This window comes from Diplotaxodon limnothrissa, linkage group LG10 (genome assembly GCF_057381915.1).
Source record: "Diplotaxodon limnothrissa isolate DT_005_m linkage group LG10, D_limnothrissa_male_GT1.1, whole genome shotgun sequence".
Taxonomy (NCBI): domain Eukaryota; kingdom Metazoa; phylum Chordata; class Actinopteri; order Cichliformes; family Cichlidae; genus Diplotaxodon; species Diplotaxodon limnothrissa.
This window is the reverse complement of record NC_140605.1, coordinates 13413137-13430298: the sequence shown is the minus strand read 5'-3', so window position 1 is coordinate 13430298 and position 17162 is coordinate 13413137. Positions and strand designations below refer to the sequence as shown.

General features: G+C 41.4%; 1 protein-coding gene across 1 annotated transcript; it reads right to left on the bottom strand.

Moving 5' to 3' along the window:
• Positions 1–7321: 7321 nt before the first annotated feature.
• On the bottom strand, positions 7322–15519 carry rtn2b (reticulon 2b). The gene is made up of 7 exons (XM_085363568.1): positions 15429–15519; positions 11192–11399; positions 10941–11079; positions 10529–10598; positions 9810–9856; positions 9581–9639; positions 7322–9457 (listed from the first exon to the last, which is right to left on the bottom strand). The coding sequence occupies exons 1-7, from the start codon at positions 15439–15441 to the stop codon at positions 9355–9357; spliced, it is 639 nt and encodes a 212-aa protein (XP_085219694.1). The 5' UTR covers positions 15442–15519; the 3' UTR covers positions 7322–9354.
• Between the last annotated feature and the right edge of the window lie 1643 nt (positions 15520–17162).

Here is a 17162-nt window from a genome sequence, read left to right as displayed (position 1 = left end):
AATTGCTGTCTTGGCAGCAAGCCCTTGTCCTATTTTGTACAGTGCACCAGCACTCATGTTAATGTTAGAGCAAAGAAGAATAACTCTGAGGTTAAATTATTTACAGGAGGAGCTGGGTCACCCTCTGCCAGAGTCCCATGACCAACATTAAAATCTTTGTGTGTGTGCCTTCTTTGTTTTTTATACTCTAAGAAAACAGATCTGAGCAGCATCTTATACATGTTTTTTGCAGACAGAGATGAAGCCTGGGAGGTTTTGATTAACACTATTTTTGACTTTGAAGTTCATGTAGCATCTCAAAAGGTATGTTTAATGTGTCCAGCAGTGCTCACAAGCCTAATACCCCTTATATAAGAAACATTGTCGTGTACCTGTGGAGCATATCTGCAAGGTTGCATGCAGGCTGATCCTCTCATCCATCCCTGTTAGTGTATGATTCAGCATGAACACTCCACTCCAAGTATTTCTCAAGTTAGGCAGCTATAAGGGCTAAACGCAGTCCTGCAGTCTCTTTAATACTAGTGGTTTTATAGCCACTGCAAATATGTCAGTGACACACGGAAAAAGTGGCAGTAATTCAACAGGTTTGACCAGCCCACAACCCCCCACTCTCCTACCTCCGCTCCCCCCCCTTCCTGACACTATGACACCCCCCTTCTCCAACCCCTCTCTCAACAGCAGGACATCCTCCCCCCTCCTTCCAATCATCTCCCAGTGTCACAGTGGATCAGGTCAGGAGGCAACTGAGGAAGCTTCGCCCCAGGAAGGCAGCAGGCCCAGACAAGGTGTGTCCGAGGATGCTAAAGGCGTGTGTTGGAGAGCCGCTACAACAAGTCTTCAATCTCAGTCTGTGACTGGGGAGAGTGCCCGTCCTATGGAAGACATCCTGCATCGACCCAGGCCCCAAAAGGAACCGGCTCAATGAGCTGAATGACTTCCGACCGGTGGCACTGACGTCACATCTTATGAAGACTCTAGAGCGGCTCTTCCTCAACCTCCTCCGACCACAGGTACAACATCCCAGGACCCACTACAGTTCACATACAAGGCGGATGTCGGAGTGGAGGATGCCATCCTGTACCTCCTACATAGAGCCCACTCACACCTGGACAAGGGAAAAGGCGCGGTCAGGATCCTGTTTCTTGACTTTTCCAGTGCCTTTAATACCATCCGGCTCTGTATGCTCCATGAAAAACTGAACAGGATGGAGGTGGACCCCTGCCTGGTCGCTTGAATCTCTGACTACCTCACTGACAGACCACAGTACGTCAGGCTGAAGGACATCACGTTTGACACTGTGGTCAGCAGCACAGGAGCACCACAGGGAACTGTGCTGTCCCCTCTTCTCTTCACCCTGTACACCTCTGACTTCTGCTACAACTCTGAATTATGCCACATTCAGAAGTTTGCAGATGACACAGCCATCATGGGGTGTATCTGGGATGATCAGGAAGAGGAGTACAGAAGTCTGGTGAGGAACTTCGTCACATGGAGTCACACAAACCACCTGCAACTCAACACCTCAAAGACCAAGGAACTGGTTGTGGACTTCGGGAGGTCCAGAGAAGGTCCACTGCCAGTTCAGATAGAGGGGGAGGAGGTGGAGGTGGTCAACAAGTACCTCGGGCTGTGGGTGGACAACAAACTGGACTGGTCATGCAACACAGAGCACCTGTATAAAAAAGCCCAAAGCCGACTGTACTTCGTCAGGAGGCTGAGGTCTTTTAACATCTGCAGGAAGCTCCTGAGGATGTTTTACCAGTCGGTGGTTGCTGGAGTACTTTTCTATGCTGTGGTGTGCTGGGGGAGCAGCACAGCAAAGAGGGACTCATCCAGGCTGGAAAAACTGATCAGGAAAGCTAGCTCTGTGGTCGGCATGAAGCTGGACACTCTGGTGACAGTGGTAGAGAAAAGGACACTAAAAAACTGCTGGACATTATGGACAATGCTGGGCGTCCTCTGCACACGGCCATAAACAACCAGAGGAGTCTGTTCAGTGACAGGTTGCTTCTCCCAAAGACAAGAACCAACAGACTTAAAAACCTCCTTTGTCCCACACGCCATCAGACTGTTTAATGCCTCTCTGGAGGGGAGAGGGAGGGGAAACAGGAGGACAAAGGAGGGGGGAACAACTAAGCTGTAGTGCCTCTTCACTTCACTGTGCAATACTTTTTATTAATAGTCAACGGTGCAATAGACTTCAATACTTGAAATGTGCAATTCCCTTGTATTCTTATTCCTATTTATTCTATTTATCCCTTTCGTATATTTTATTTATATATGTCTCTGTATTTATAGATGTGTATATATATAATATTCTGCTCACGTTCTGTAACTTCTGTCGGTGCTGTGCTTTTGGAAACCGAATTTCCCAGAGGAACCCACCCGAGGGATTAATGAAGTTTTATCTTATCTTATCTTAATTACCAGGACACAAGTATGTGTTCTGTCATCGTCCTAAATAAGAACACTCAGTCATTTGTTCCCTCAATCCAATTTTATTCTCCCATGTAAACATTTACATCCTAATTTCAGCGACTGCGTCGTCAGAAGAAATCTAGTGTACATGCTCCCAACTGCGCCTCAAAGGTGCGGCTTGAATAACGAACAACCCATCAGCCTCTGGGTGCAGGTTCAATGTATGTAGCCCGTGTGTCAGGCTGGTCAATGCCACGACAAACTTAGCATCTTAAGTGTGACCGTGGCTGGAAGTCCCAGTGGAACAAGGCGTGGGTAGGGGGAGGAGGAGGCTTCATCACCTCCTTCATCACACGCAGATGTGAGAGTAAGACGGCGGGTCAATGAGAAGCTCTGACTGTAATCGGTCACTTCGAATCCCAAATATGAAAGAGAGACTCTGCATTAAGTGACACACAGTGTTAGAAAATCGATGCCTGTCATGACGCTGTGTTGTGAATGGCTGAGGTTTGTTCTTAGGCTTCAGTTTAGCAGGCAGGGGGATTTCAGCCAGCGAGGGAGCGAGTCTGACTTCAGCGTCTTGCAGGGGTTTAGAGGAACAGCTGTCAGAAAATGTTCTAATTTACTCGTCCGCGTGGAAGTCCGTCACTTTCATACACCTGCTGTCATGTACACTGAGCCATCTTCATTTAATCATCTGTAATAATGGATTCCAGGGCTTCGAGGAATACCCTGTCTAGGACTATTAAACTGCAGGACTTGCAAGATGCATTTAAAAATAAAAAGAGAGGCAAAATTTCATCAAGTTTCAGACATGCAGTATCTGTACGGTGGCCCTCAGGTGCAAATAATAAAAACTATTTGACGAAACACACAAGACAAACACAACCACAGCAAAAGGCGAAAAAGTGCATCATCATTTTGTGATTTTTGTTTGTTTGTTTTTGTTGTTGTTGTTGTTTTCTGCCATGTTTTCTGAAATCTTATGCCTTTGTGTTGTTGTGTTTTGCACCTCAGGGCCTCTGTAGGCTCCGATGTTTTCCACAGAGCGTCTGTTTTTCATCGTCTCCGCCTAAAAAAATTCTCACATCTTTAAAGCTCTGCACATCAAGTTGATTTTGCTGCCTCTTCTGTTGTGAATCCATCTCAAAGTTTATCGCAGGATACCATAAACAACATCAATATGCCTCAGAAGGAACTCGTTATAGTGGCTGCCCTTCAAATTTGATCCAGTAAATTGATTTTGTACCGATTTTATCTATCGCTGATCGTTTTATTCTGTTTCTTTGCGAGTACAGTGTTTTTCCACTCTGAAATTTGTCTCCATTGACATTTCTTCTTCCCCTTTTTCTTCCTCTGAAGGATTGACCTTCCTCCGACACACAAGCCGCCTCCTCCCTACTCTGAGAGAGCACCGGCTGTTCCTCTGGGAGTCCACGCATCACAAGTGGCCTGGCTGTGTCAGGTAAAACCCCACTTTCTTTTTACAACCAGCTGAAAGTCACGTATGTGAATCATGACAGCTCTACACCACAATTATTAACACTGAATGAAGCGCACTGAGTCACAACAAGCAGCAGTAACAACGAGCTAACTCATGTCATAATCTGTTTATATTAAGCAGGAGGCTCTTTGGCTTTATTAATTTAATATGTTGGAGAGTTTAATTTTTTTATTTCCCTGTCCTTTTTTGGAGTCTCACACATTATAGAGGCCTAAAGGGTGACGATGATAGAAGATGATTTAGGTGATGATTTGGTTTTTTTTGCTTTTAATATACAGACTCGCAGGGCAGAGCACAGGCACGCGGTCACGGAGAGGCAGCACCCACCCACAGCAAGGCGGGGAGCCCAAAGCCCCACCCATCAGCGCTCCCGTCTGGAGTGGGTGTGTCATCAGAGTGGGACAGACCAGGTGTACATCAACCACCGTGAACACTACGTGTGAGGAACAGTTCCAATCGCAGTCCACCAATCACCCGGCAGTCACTCTGCCTGAGCAGCAGCGAGCTTATAGGCTTCACCTGATTCACAGAGCCATCAGTCCACAGAAGGAAGCGGTTGGTAGTGTATGAGGAAAGTGTCTCTCTATATGCAGGCTTTTTTTTCTCCTTAAAACATAAATCCTTTCTGCTGTACGCTGGCTGTCACCCGTAGACTGTACAAAGAAGGTGGACATTGTCATGTTAGCTCCTTTAAACCAAATCTCACAGTTGCAGGCAGATCTGAATATAAAGCTGAGGGACACTGCAAGCTCATACAGTAGAAACCTGTCAGTCACAAAGTAGGCTCACATTAAAGCGTTTATTTTTCATACAAATGGGGACTAAAATTTACACAAACAACGTTATTTAGTATCATCATAGATTGAAAAGTAGAGCCTAAAAACTCATCAGATAAGTGTTCACTGAGGGCTCAGCAGCTGCTTTCCCATAGACTTTTATGAAACCGGATTTCTTTTGAAATCACAGGCTTTCTTGCTGGCTGTTAAAAAGCATTTTTAACCCTGGCGTCCACATATGTGGACATCACATTTTGGGTTATTTAGACCAAAATACTACATTTTGCTCTACAAGGGCCTGATATCCACTTACGAGGACATTATACTGCTACTGTTCGATCGAAATTTTAAAGGAATATCCTCATATGTGGCTCTCATTTTTCTTAGAAACAAAAATAAGGCACTCCTAAAGACACTCCTCCAACGCAAAAGCTACATCCATCTTTCATATACAGTCTATGGTGACACACTCTTGTCTATACAGTAAATATGTAGCTATAGCCAGCAATCTGTTAGCTTAGCTTAGCACAAAATTAGAGATACTAGGGGGAAAAGGGCATTTCACAAAAGGTCCAACTATTCATTTAATTACCTTTTGTTATAAGTTCTCAGTGTGTATTACTTAGGGTACCGAAGTGCTTTAGAAGAACTAACTGCATCAGTTTATATGCCTATACATGAGTAAAAGTGGTTAGAGACTAGATTAATGTCAGAGTTAGCCTGCAAAAATAAAGTTTTCTTTTTTTTCTTTGTTGGAGAGCATAAATCCATATTCTCAGTCACATCACCAGACCAAACTGTGAGGTCCAGTGAGACTAAATATTCTAGCTGGCAACACAGACATAAAGGGATTAAAGTACTTCTATCGCAGCCCTGTGATGTGCGGTTGTAATGTTATGATGCTGTTCTTTTTTTAGGAACAAAACATGTAGATTTGTAATCCTGTGGAGACTTAACCTACCACAAATCAGGGAAACGACGATATGCAACAGTACAGATTACTGTTTTTTGGTTTCATGTGCACTGAAGAAAGATGCTTGCATTGTTTTTGTTAAACTAAAATAGATTACATAGTTCATAATCCTGTAGGATATACAGTGTCTGATTATTATTGTGAGGAGCCAGAGAAAGAATATTTTTAAAGTGCCATTAGAACATTTGGCAGGGGGGAGGGGATTCCCTGCTGATACGTGTATGCTGTAGTGCTCACATTCCTCCACTGTGACTAGATGGTTTTGAGCTATTTTTTTGACTGGCGTATGTATTAAAAGTGCATATTGTTGCCAAGTGTGTTCTCAGTTGGAAACATATCAAAACCACTTGAAAAGCTATAGGAATAGAAGAAAGAGTCTACTGAATTGCTGTGTGAAGACAGAACGCTCCAGATGAGGGTGTTCAGTGACCTTTTTAAAGTAAACACTCTGAGAGATGGAAGCTCTGAGTCACGACACGGGGAAACAAGAGAAGAAGTCCTTGAAGATTTGAAAAAGAGTTTGTAGTGACGAAAAGAGTTTGGTTTTATTTATTTTTTTAAGGGAAATAAAAATCATCTCAAGGTCACAGTCACATTGCAATTACTGTGACGCCCACATCAAAGAGAAAAGCTCTTATTATTACCGTGAGTCAATGATGTGGTGTTTGTGCTGTGGAAAGCCAGAGCTCACGTTGTAATGACACCACAGTGAGGGTGGAGATGTTTGAAAGAAATCAGTGATTTGTTTAGATCAGTCCTCGTGTTACGGGCTCCTGCGAAGACTTTCCTAGGGTAACACCTAGTGGACAAATGGGTCAGCGCAACCCCCGATAGAGCGTGTGCATCACTGAATACATAATGCGACCCTTGGCTGCTCCTTGTCAGAGAGAATTAAAACTTGGGTGGCTGCAGTCTTACCGTCGAGCCTGTTTACAAAGTGGAAAACTGCTAACCCTTTGGCACAGACGTCGTTTTCACAGCACAAAACTACAAGCGATGGAATAAATGATGCATTAATTCCATTTAGATGTTTCTCTATCAGAGTCCTGGTGCTGTGATTGCTCCCGCCGTCATGTCTCACTGAGTGTTGTTACATTCTTTATAACACCAGCTGAAATATACACTATGAAAGAAGTTAGCTTAGGCAGTGGAGGAAAATTGATTAATTAAACACTACTGTGCAAAAGTGAAGAGTCACCCCTCCTTTCTTTATGTTTTGCTTCCTAGGAGCCAGACTTTCTTTTCATTTAAAAGTGATATTTAACAATGGATCTGATTTCAGAAGTTTTTCTCTGCTTCAGCTGATCCATCTGCTGTTCACTGAAGTCTCATCAGAAATGGTCTCAGTGGGGTGGGGGGTGGGGGGAGGCTGTCAAAAAGCCATTCTTAAGGAAGGGAAACAAGGAGAAAATGCTGACATATGGACTAAAAATCAGCTGCAACAGGTCTCTTGGACTGATCGATACTGAATAAAGTTGGTTTTACCAAATATTGACTTTCACGTTCAATGGAATTGTACAAACTGTTTTTGCCTTATATACTGTATTTTCATGTATACTTACTTAAACAAATAAACGAGGGGTTGAGCTCAAGAGTTTTGCATGATACTGTTTGTGAAGGCACAGAGGAAACTCGTCTTTATTTGTAGTAAACAAGATTTTATTTGGGAGCAAAATTACAATAGAACATCACAATAAAAAAAAATCCATTACAAATACAGAGTAGACCTAAAACATGGGCTAGCAGATGATGCCTGACTTTAGGCAGCTGTTATTTAAGACCATGTGTTTATACTGATGATTGTTATTACAGTGACTAAGAGAAAAAAGTCTGCTAATTTCACACGCAAAGTGCGCAGTACCACTGATACTACACTAATTCTGATATTGCACTAATGCATCATTTATGCAATCAACAGTTTTTGTTTAGAATATCCACGTTTTACTGTTCTCTGTATACTGCAGAGGTGGGTAAATATGGTTGAAGATTAGAAAAAATACTCTTTCTAAAAATAAGACTTTTGAAAATAAATCGACAGAATATTGTTGGTAAATAAAAGCATAACTATCCAACATGAGTTTTACACGCTCATTAAGACACATTAGTATGAGCAGCAGCTTCTTTTTTATGGTCTAAAACACGGAGCGTTAGAGGCTTAAACGACACTGCTGACTACTGGCTCAGGCTTGGCAGCTGGTTGCTACAATAACGAAAGAGTTCACCCAAACTCTTCTTTCCCATTCGCCCACATGTCATGTTGTTTTCTGTGCTCATGTTTGTACAAAGTCACCTAATTTCTATGTTTACAGCATGTGGTAGCAACTACTTCTAGATAAGTGGTAAAAGTGTAAAAAGCATGTTTTATACTTCACAAACTGTAATGCTGTGGGGATATATTCATTATTTTGGGGGGAAAGAATGAAATTAAAGTCCACTATTTTGCCATCAGTGCTGATAATTCCATGAAATTCCTGAAACTGCACCAAATTTGACTATAACTGATTTAATGGCTTCCTCAAATGTTCCCTGAAAGCAGTTTAAGCATCTGGTTCCTGCAGTTATGGACATGTGATAATTGATTAGCTAGTTAGTGATGGCTTAGCAAGTCGTAACTCAAAACAATGGAAGATTAGTGAATACAGCCATAATACTAAATTACTCTACACAGCGCTGTACTCATATTTATATGCACAGCGAATCACAGAAGGACAGAAGGACAATAAAGCAAGGAATGCTTTACCATTTGATTGACAAGTCATTAGCCAGGGAGAGTGTGGTGTCACCCAGTTACACAACGAAAACCGTCCCACACTCATGTCGTGTGGTTTAAAAAAACATGGCAATTTTTTTTTAAAAACATTGGGTGATTTCATGGTTGCTATGTCTATCTTTTGTATACAGTCTAAGATGTTATCTAGAAAGTGCCTTTTTGTGTTTTGATCAATCAAAATGAACTGCATTTACTACAAGAGTCAATATTCCTCCCACTTGTTAAGAGTTGTACTTTTTTTATTAGCAAACTGCTTTCCCCACAAATATGAGGTCACTGTTTGTTTCTAATTAAAAGTGATTAGCACTAAGATTAAAGGAGAACACTCTCATTATTTCTCATGTAAGTCTTTTAAAGGTTGTGGGGCTGGCTGCTTACCAAGCTTTTTCCTCGACTTAGCAAGTGCAGCACTATTAATGCTGATTAATAGCAGGCGATGTTCATGTCTTTTTATTCTATGAAGCTAACAATGAATGATGCTTCATAATAAAGGCAGCAATAATGCTGCAGGGCTTCATTATAAATACTTCCACAGTTTGACAGGAACACAGCGGACTAGTTATGTAAAAATACACTTGTTATTAAAGAAAAAAAAAAGCTGTGATGTTCTGTGCCATCCATAGCCCACTCGAAGAGTATGACTGTGTGAACTGGTTCTATTAGACGCTGCCCACAGAGAGCATCACAGTAACTAAAATTCCCCTCCTCATACACCTCCTCATCCTCTCCCTCCTTCAGTGAATGGCAGCTTTGTTTAAGCTGTCAGGATCAATTATATCTTGCTCCCATAAACAAACATCATGGTGGAGAAGTGGAAACGAGCAGCCCCTCCAGCCGCCCCCCAGAGGATGTGCCCTTCCAGTCTTTCCCCAAATCCCAAATGCTGGGTGTTTTCAATACGTGACCAACACAGTTACTTTGACTTGGCTTTCTGTTTGGGCACATTCACAGCTGAAATTGCAGGTTTTGGTGCAGGGGCTGGAGGGGGCCTCACCGAATCGTACACACTGGAGAACCTACAACAAAACGGGGGCATCACAATGAAGAAAATACCAGCACCGAAGAAAAAGCCACAATTTTGCTAGCATGACATGACCAAGAACAGAAAACAATATCACATAAATGGGTAGCTCACTTACAGGCTTTTGACTCTCTTTAGAAAAGCTCTGACGGCTCTAGCAATCCTTCTTATCCGCACCTGTCACCAAAATATCACAAAGGTCAGTGCAAACCAGCAATTTCTGCATCTTACATAGAATTACATGCGATTTTTACTAAGATATGTTTCTGTTTTGTTTGGTTTTAACTATTAATCAACTTTGCTGAATCATTTTCATTGAAATTTTTTTTAACATAAAATAAACTCACCTGCTGCTTTTTGTACAGCAAAGGAAGGGAGAAAACAGCGATCACAGCTGGACAGACAAATTATTCATGTAAATGACTGGACTGCTACTTTTAGAGCACTCTAGCTGAGCACTCTAAACACTTTCTACTACCAGCCACATTCATCCATTCACACATACATTTAGGCTCCACTTTCAATCTTTGTTTTTGAGAGCTTTGTCTAACATTCACACACACACACTTCAGTAGATGCATCAGAGGCAGCTCAGGGCTCAGTATCATGCTCAAGCATGCTTTAATATGCAGTGTTGAGGAGCCAAGGATCAATCTACCAACCTTCCAATCAGTAGATGACCCACTCTACCTCCTGGGCTTTATGTCACTTTAGCATTGCACAAAAATAATCTAATTGGTTCTAATGAAAACATTCTCCTACTTAAATAATTGGTGCAAACCAGTCATCTGAGGCGACTGATGGAGGCATGACTTCAAAAGGAACTTGAGGTTTGCAGTAAAAGTTATTCCTTAAATCTTAACCGTCATGTGCAAAGTGCTTTTTTCTGCCTAAACCCAGTCACACTTTAACTACTGAGATGATAGATCACTCATGAGTCTTACAAAGAGGAAGATACATTTGAAGGTGCTGGGAGCTTAATATATGTAGGTGGAGGAAAGAGACATGGAGGAAATTAGATACGTGTGTTAGCACAAAGCATAAGTATACAGCGGGTGCAACTTACCACTTATTACCAGGGTCAGTCCATTAGTTTGGATGCCAACATAGGTCAGCAGATACAGAAGCACAACAAACTGAGAGAAAGAGCACAGAAAAAGATTACTGAACAGTTTAATAGTTTAGTTTATTAACTGTAATTTGATTTGTGAATGATGCTGCTTTAATAAATGTCTCGCTGAGATTTAAAGCTGCTGAATGTAGTCTTGATCCCATGAGAAAATGAACACTGCATGGTGGCTCTGTTTAATTTTTAGCTGCTTTTAAGCAATATAGCCTGGATTAAAACAGTACAGCTGCTCAGAGCCCCACACGAGCGTGTGTGGTGTGTAGCTGCCACCAGGTGGCACCAAAGTCTAAAAGTCTTTTAATCTTGGCTTTGTGACATCTATACTATTGCTTTACCATCACACTCATACCTTAATAGAGTCAAATATGTTTTCAATGAAAATGAGCCGTTTGATTTCTGTGACAGCAAATGCGATCAGCAGCACCGTCTCCTCCACCAGCATCACCGTCTCCTTATTTGTCAGAGAGCTGTCGTAATCCAGACATGACCTAAGCACAGGATAACACATTTGTGAGAAAGTTCAACATGCTTCCAGAAAGCAGAGGAGCAGCATATTTAGCTGGAAAAGAAAAACCTGTGTGTGAACACTGATGGACTCACTGAAAGGGGTGAACCCCGGGGTTCCAGCGCAGGAGCTCCAGGAGCTTATAATAAAAACGGAGGGAGAAGGTGATGCACATGACACCCAGAAAGACGTTGGAGACCACAGTCACGGCACTAAGCTGGAACAAGCTGGCCAGACCGATTACCAGCCCTGTAAACACCACACCAGTCCTCCACATGTGGCGCCAGTACACCAGATCCACAACTGCAAAGCAATTAAGCACAAGACATCATCTTAAATGAGTGATGCACAGAGAGCGCGGTATATCTGAGTGAATATGCAACTGAAATGGGAAGTTGTTAAGCTTAAATTAGATACAGGCTAATGTTTCTTATACTTCATGACCTGACTGTGAAGCAGGGTTACCAAGAGTGGTAACATGACAGAAGGGTGTAGAGAAGTCGATAAAACTGGAGTGGAGATAAAACTAGCAACGAGGCAGTAAGTAGTTCAAAATGAGGAAAGTACTGAAAACCCAGGAAAAGAACTTATCTATCTCTACTTATTTTAATCCCACAGAGGTCAGTTATGTTGTTGATAATTTTACTTCTTCACTGTGTAGGACTCTGGATATTGTAGCTCCTCTTGAAAAAGACCTCCTACTATAACTCTCAAATCAAATATGCACCTTAAAGCAGATAACTCCAAAGCTGGAGAGTAAATAGGATCTCAGTAATTTAGAAGATTGTCATTTAGTCTGGAGAAATACTGCTGCTTTGTAAAAAAAAAAAAAAAAAAAAAAAAGCCCTTCGTAAAGCTAGAAAACCTTACTGTTCATCACTGATTGAAGAACGTAAGAACAGCCCTAGGTTTCTCTTCATTAGTGTAGCCTGACTGACAAAAAGTCAGAGCACTGTTAAGCTAACCATTCCTTTAACATTAACATTAACATTATTTGAAGAATGTCAGTCAGGTTTCAGAGCTCATCACAGCACAGAAACAGCTTTAGTGAAGGTTACAAATGATCTTCTTATGGCCTCTGACAGTGGACTCATCTCTGTGCTTGTCCTGCTAGACCTTAGTGCAGCATTCGATACTGTCGACCATAATATCCTATTAGAGCGATTAGAACATGCTGTAGGTATTACAGGTACTGCACTGCAGTTGTTTGTATCATATCTATCTATTAGACTCCAATTTGTGCATGTAAGTGGAGAGTCCTCTTCACACACTAAGGTCAATTATGGTGTTCCACAGGGTTCAGTGCTAGGACCAATTCTGTTTACATTATACATGCTTCCCCTAGGCAGCATCATTAGAAGACATAGCATACATTTTCACTGCTATGCAGATGACACCCAGCTCTATCTGTCCATGAAGCCAGATAACACACACCAATTAGTTAAACTGCAGGAATGTCTTAAAGACATAAAGACCTGGATGGCCGCTAACTTTCTGCTTCTTAATTCAGATAAAACTGAGGTTATTGTACTCGGCCCAGAAAATCTTATACATATGGTATCTAACCAGATTCTTACTCTGGATGGCATTACCTTGGCCTCCAGTAACGCTGTGAGGAACCTTGGAGTCATTTTTGACCAACACATGTCCTTCAATGCATATATTAAACAAATATGTAAGACTGCGTTCTTCCATTTGTGCAACATCTCTAAAATTAGAAATATCCTGTCTCAGAGTGATGCTGAAAAACTAGTTCATGCATTTATTACTTCCAGGCTGGACTACTGTAATTCATTATTATCAGGATGTCCAAAAAACTCACTGAAAAGCCTTCAGCTAATCCAAAATGCTGCAGCAAGAGTCCTGACAGGGACTAGAAAGAGAGAGCATATTTCTCCTGTTTTGGCTTCCCTTCATTGGCTTCCTGTTGAATCCAGAATTGAATTCAAAATCCTGCTCCTCACATACAAGGTCTTAAATAATCAGGCCCCATCTTATCTTAAGGACCTTGTAGTACCATATCACCCTATTAGAGCACTTCGCTCTCACACTGCAGGCCTACTTGTTGTTCCTAGAGTATTTAAAAGTAGAATGGGAGGGAGAGCCTTCAGTTTTCAGGCCCCTCTTCTGTGGAACCAGCTTCCAGTTTGGATTCGGGAGACAGACACTATCTCTATTTTCAAGATTAGGCTTAAAACTTTCCTTTTTGCTAAAGCATATAGTTAAGGCTGGACCAGGTGACCCTGGATCCTCCCTTAGTTATGCTGCAATAGACGTAGGCTGCCAGGGGATTCCCATGATGCATTGAGTTTTTCCTTTCCAGTCACCTTTCTCACTCACTATGTATTAACAGACCTCTCTGCATTGAATCATATCTGTTATTAACCTCTGTCTCTCTTCCACAGCATGTCTTTTATCCTGTCTTCCTTCTCTCACCCCAACCGGTCGCAGCAGATGGCCGCCCCTCCCTGAGCCTGGTTCTGCCGGAGGTTTCTTCCTGTTAAAAGGGAGTTTTTCCTTCCCACTGTCGCCAAAGTGCTTGCTCATAGGGGGTCATATGATTGTTGGGTTTCTCTCTGTATCTATTATTGTATGATCTACTGTACAATATAAAGCGCCTTGAGGCGACTGTTGTTGCGATTTGGCGCTATATAAATAAAATTGAAATGAAATAAAAATGAAATACAAGATCTTGAATAATCAGGCCGTATCACCCCATTAGCTCTCAGACTGTGTGCTTACTTGTGGTTCCTACAGTATTTAGAAGTAGACAGAGAGACAGACGCCATCTCCACTTTTAAGATTGGGCTTAAAACTTTCCTTTTTGCTAAAGCACATAGTCAGTGCTGGATCAGGTGAACCTGAATCCTCCCGTAGTTATGCTGCAGTAGGTGTAGTCTGCTGGCGGATTCCCATGATGCATTGAGTATTTCTCCTTCAATCACAATTCTTACTCTCTTTTTGTTTATACATCTCTCTGCATTTAATCATTACTTATTGTTAATCTCTGGCTCTCTTCCACAGCGTGTGTTTTGTCCTGTCTTCCTCCAGTCGCAGCAGATCGCTGCCCCTCCCTGAGCCTGGTTCTGCTGGAGGTTTCTTCTTGTTAAAAGGGAGTTTTTTGCTTCCCACTGTTGTCAAAGCGCTTGCTCACCGGGGCTATATGATTGTTGGGGTTTTCCCTGTTTTCTTGGTATTACTGCAGGGTTACATTAGGGTTACCTTACAATATAAAGCGCCCTGAGGCTGTTGTTGTGATTTGGTGCCGTGTAAATAAAAATTAATTCATTCGGTTTTGAAAACATATGAGGTATACAAAAGATGCCATGTGCTACTTTTGCTAGTACAGTGAATGTTTTAAACTAAAGTTAAACAGATGCTATGAGTTGCTGTATCATATTCTCCCTTTTCTCTCTGATAAGTCCCACTGTGGATATTTGAACTGTTTTGAGCCATAAATAGAGACTGAGACTTTTTCACATGGTCTCATAAAAGTCATCTAAAATTCTCTCTACCACAACGACCACAGCCAGCGGGTGTTTGAAAAATGGACACATTGTTATTTAAAGTGTGGATAAGAAAGAGAAAAGGGTAACGAAGACAAATGACAAAACAATTTTACAGAAAATGAAGGACACCCTCACCTCGTTTCATGCCATGCCATGCTCCTTTATTAAAGGAGAAAATCTTTCTGAATGAATGCTGTTTTTAATGGGATCTGTACATGTCTGAAAGTAAATCATAAATCCTTAGATTAGACACTAGATCCTTACCCACCAACATTACACGAGCATCCTAACTGCAGCACAAATTTAAGATCATTTTATGATTAAAACAGATTATTTAAAAGCAGCAGAGTATTGCTGGTTTTCATAGTTGGGTTTCCTGAGAATTATAAAAGTAGATGTATTCTTATTCATTTATAAAAACAGAAACATTAATGCTGTCACACCAGTGAAGTCACTTCAAAGCTGGGCACAAGTACGCCCTCTCATTCTTATCCGAATAACTGGAGTTATGTGTTATCAGAAGTAAAACAGCCCTGACAAGACAGCATTTCTTATCTCCTATAACAATTTAAGCCTTTACAAATAAAACAAACTACATTCAGTCAGCAGTGGGCTCTCATTTAGCTCAATCCCATTCAGCCCATCTGTCGACCAAATGAAAGACACACTGGATTCAGTGTTTAACTTGCCATCCTGCCTGCATTCACACCTGCACAGCAGAGGGAAAGTAAATAAATTCCCTTCTTCTCCACCTGACAGCTGCACTCTGACCCCGTCTGCTCTCCTTCACTTTACTTAAAGCTGTCAATATTGATTTCCTTACGTTTGGTGGCCATTTCAGCGGCGGTCCTGCTTGCTCTCCTCTCTTTCTTGTGCTTCCACCGTTGGCTTGCACTCCAGGCTTTTTTTGGCCACCCCAGCTCTGTCAGCAATATAAGGCCCGGCTGGCCTAATTTTATCCTGTATTGGATTCACACACACTCAAATTGGGAACTTGAGACTTGAGCATGTACATGCCCCACAGCTTGTAGAGGCTAATGCTTCCTCAACCAGTTGGTGGCTGATTTGCACACAGAGGCCTTTCCATGCACGACAGACCATGACAGTTTTTTTTTACGTAAAATGATCATCAATCCAAACTGATAAGAAAACAACTAATTTTAGCAGGAAGCTAATGCCAAAAGCTGCGTGCTACAGCACTGACATCAAGCTGAATACATACAGTCACTGCAGTCACTTGCCACGTTTTACAGATAAGCAAGAAAGATGAGTTTCTCTATAGATTTATTATTCACTCTGCACAAATATCCCTCATGACACCTTCTGTGTGTCAGACCAAAACACGGAGCCAAACTCGCCTCGCCATCTGTATATTTAACACTTTCACTCACACCTTTAAAGCTCTAAAGATAACATAAGAACAACCTTATAAAAGAGGAAATCCATGTTAGAAAAGCACAGGCTCAGATGTATACTATAAAAGGGAGCTGTACTAACATTTGTATTTTAAAAAGCCATGATGTGTTTGCTGTACGGTATTTAGTACGAATTAAGGGTGTTATATAACTGTTATTCAACAACTGATATATTGCTAATTAATAGTGTCTAATACACATATGAAAATAAAAGTATGTACTTTTTTTTGTATGCTCTTCTACATTTATGGTTGTAGAGGGCTATACTGACGTGTCCTATCCTAGCACTGTGGCTTCATATCAAAAGGATTCTTGCTGGACCCTTCTGAGTTGCATTAGGATGTTCTTCCTGTGCTTGTATGGCTCTCGACAGTTACTCTAGAGAGCCATGTAAGCAGAATAAGGGCATGTATGTTAGATTAACTGGTGATTCTACACTGATCATACATTCAATTCAGATTTATTTATATAATATAACTCCAAACCACAACAGCAGTCACCTCAAGGTGCTTTATACTGTAAAGTAAAGACCCAACAGCATCAAAGCAAAAACCCTAATGATCCGACGATCCCCTATGAGTGCAAGCACAATGGCAATGTTGTTCATGAAAACGAGATCTCTGCAGTGAAAATCTGACATTAGCGTGAAAAAAAGGATGGAGAGATAAAAACTGTTGATCAAGCCGAGGAACATCTAACACATCTATTCTGCCTCCTCTTGGCAGGTGGTGACAAAACAAACTAAGATGTTTATTTTTATGGCGTGTATCACTTTGACAAGTGGTTTTTACACCATCATGACTTATTAGGTGTTAAAAAAAAATCCTCCCTTCTTGTCTGATTGCAGCTTTACTAATATCTGTACCCAAGTCAGAGTAATGTGGAGAATTACACAGTGGTGATGTCACTGATGTTCACTGCACAGATGTAAGCTGTTGTTTGGGGAACGGGGCCAAACAAAAACAGCTGTAAGTCCTGTTATGGTGATTAATCATGAAAATAAAAATTGCAGTTTAAATGGCGAAGACACGCATATTTCTGCCTCTGTGATTATAAAACGCAGGAATTTTAAAAGTTTAAACAGTTTCAGTTTCTAAATAACATCAGAAAAAATAAGTAATAAAATAAACATTTCATTACTG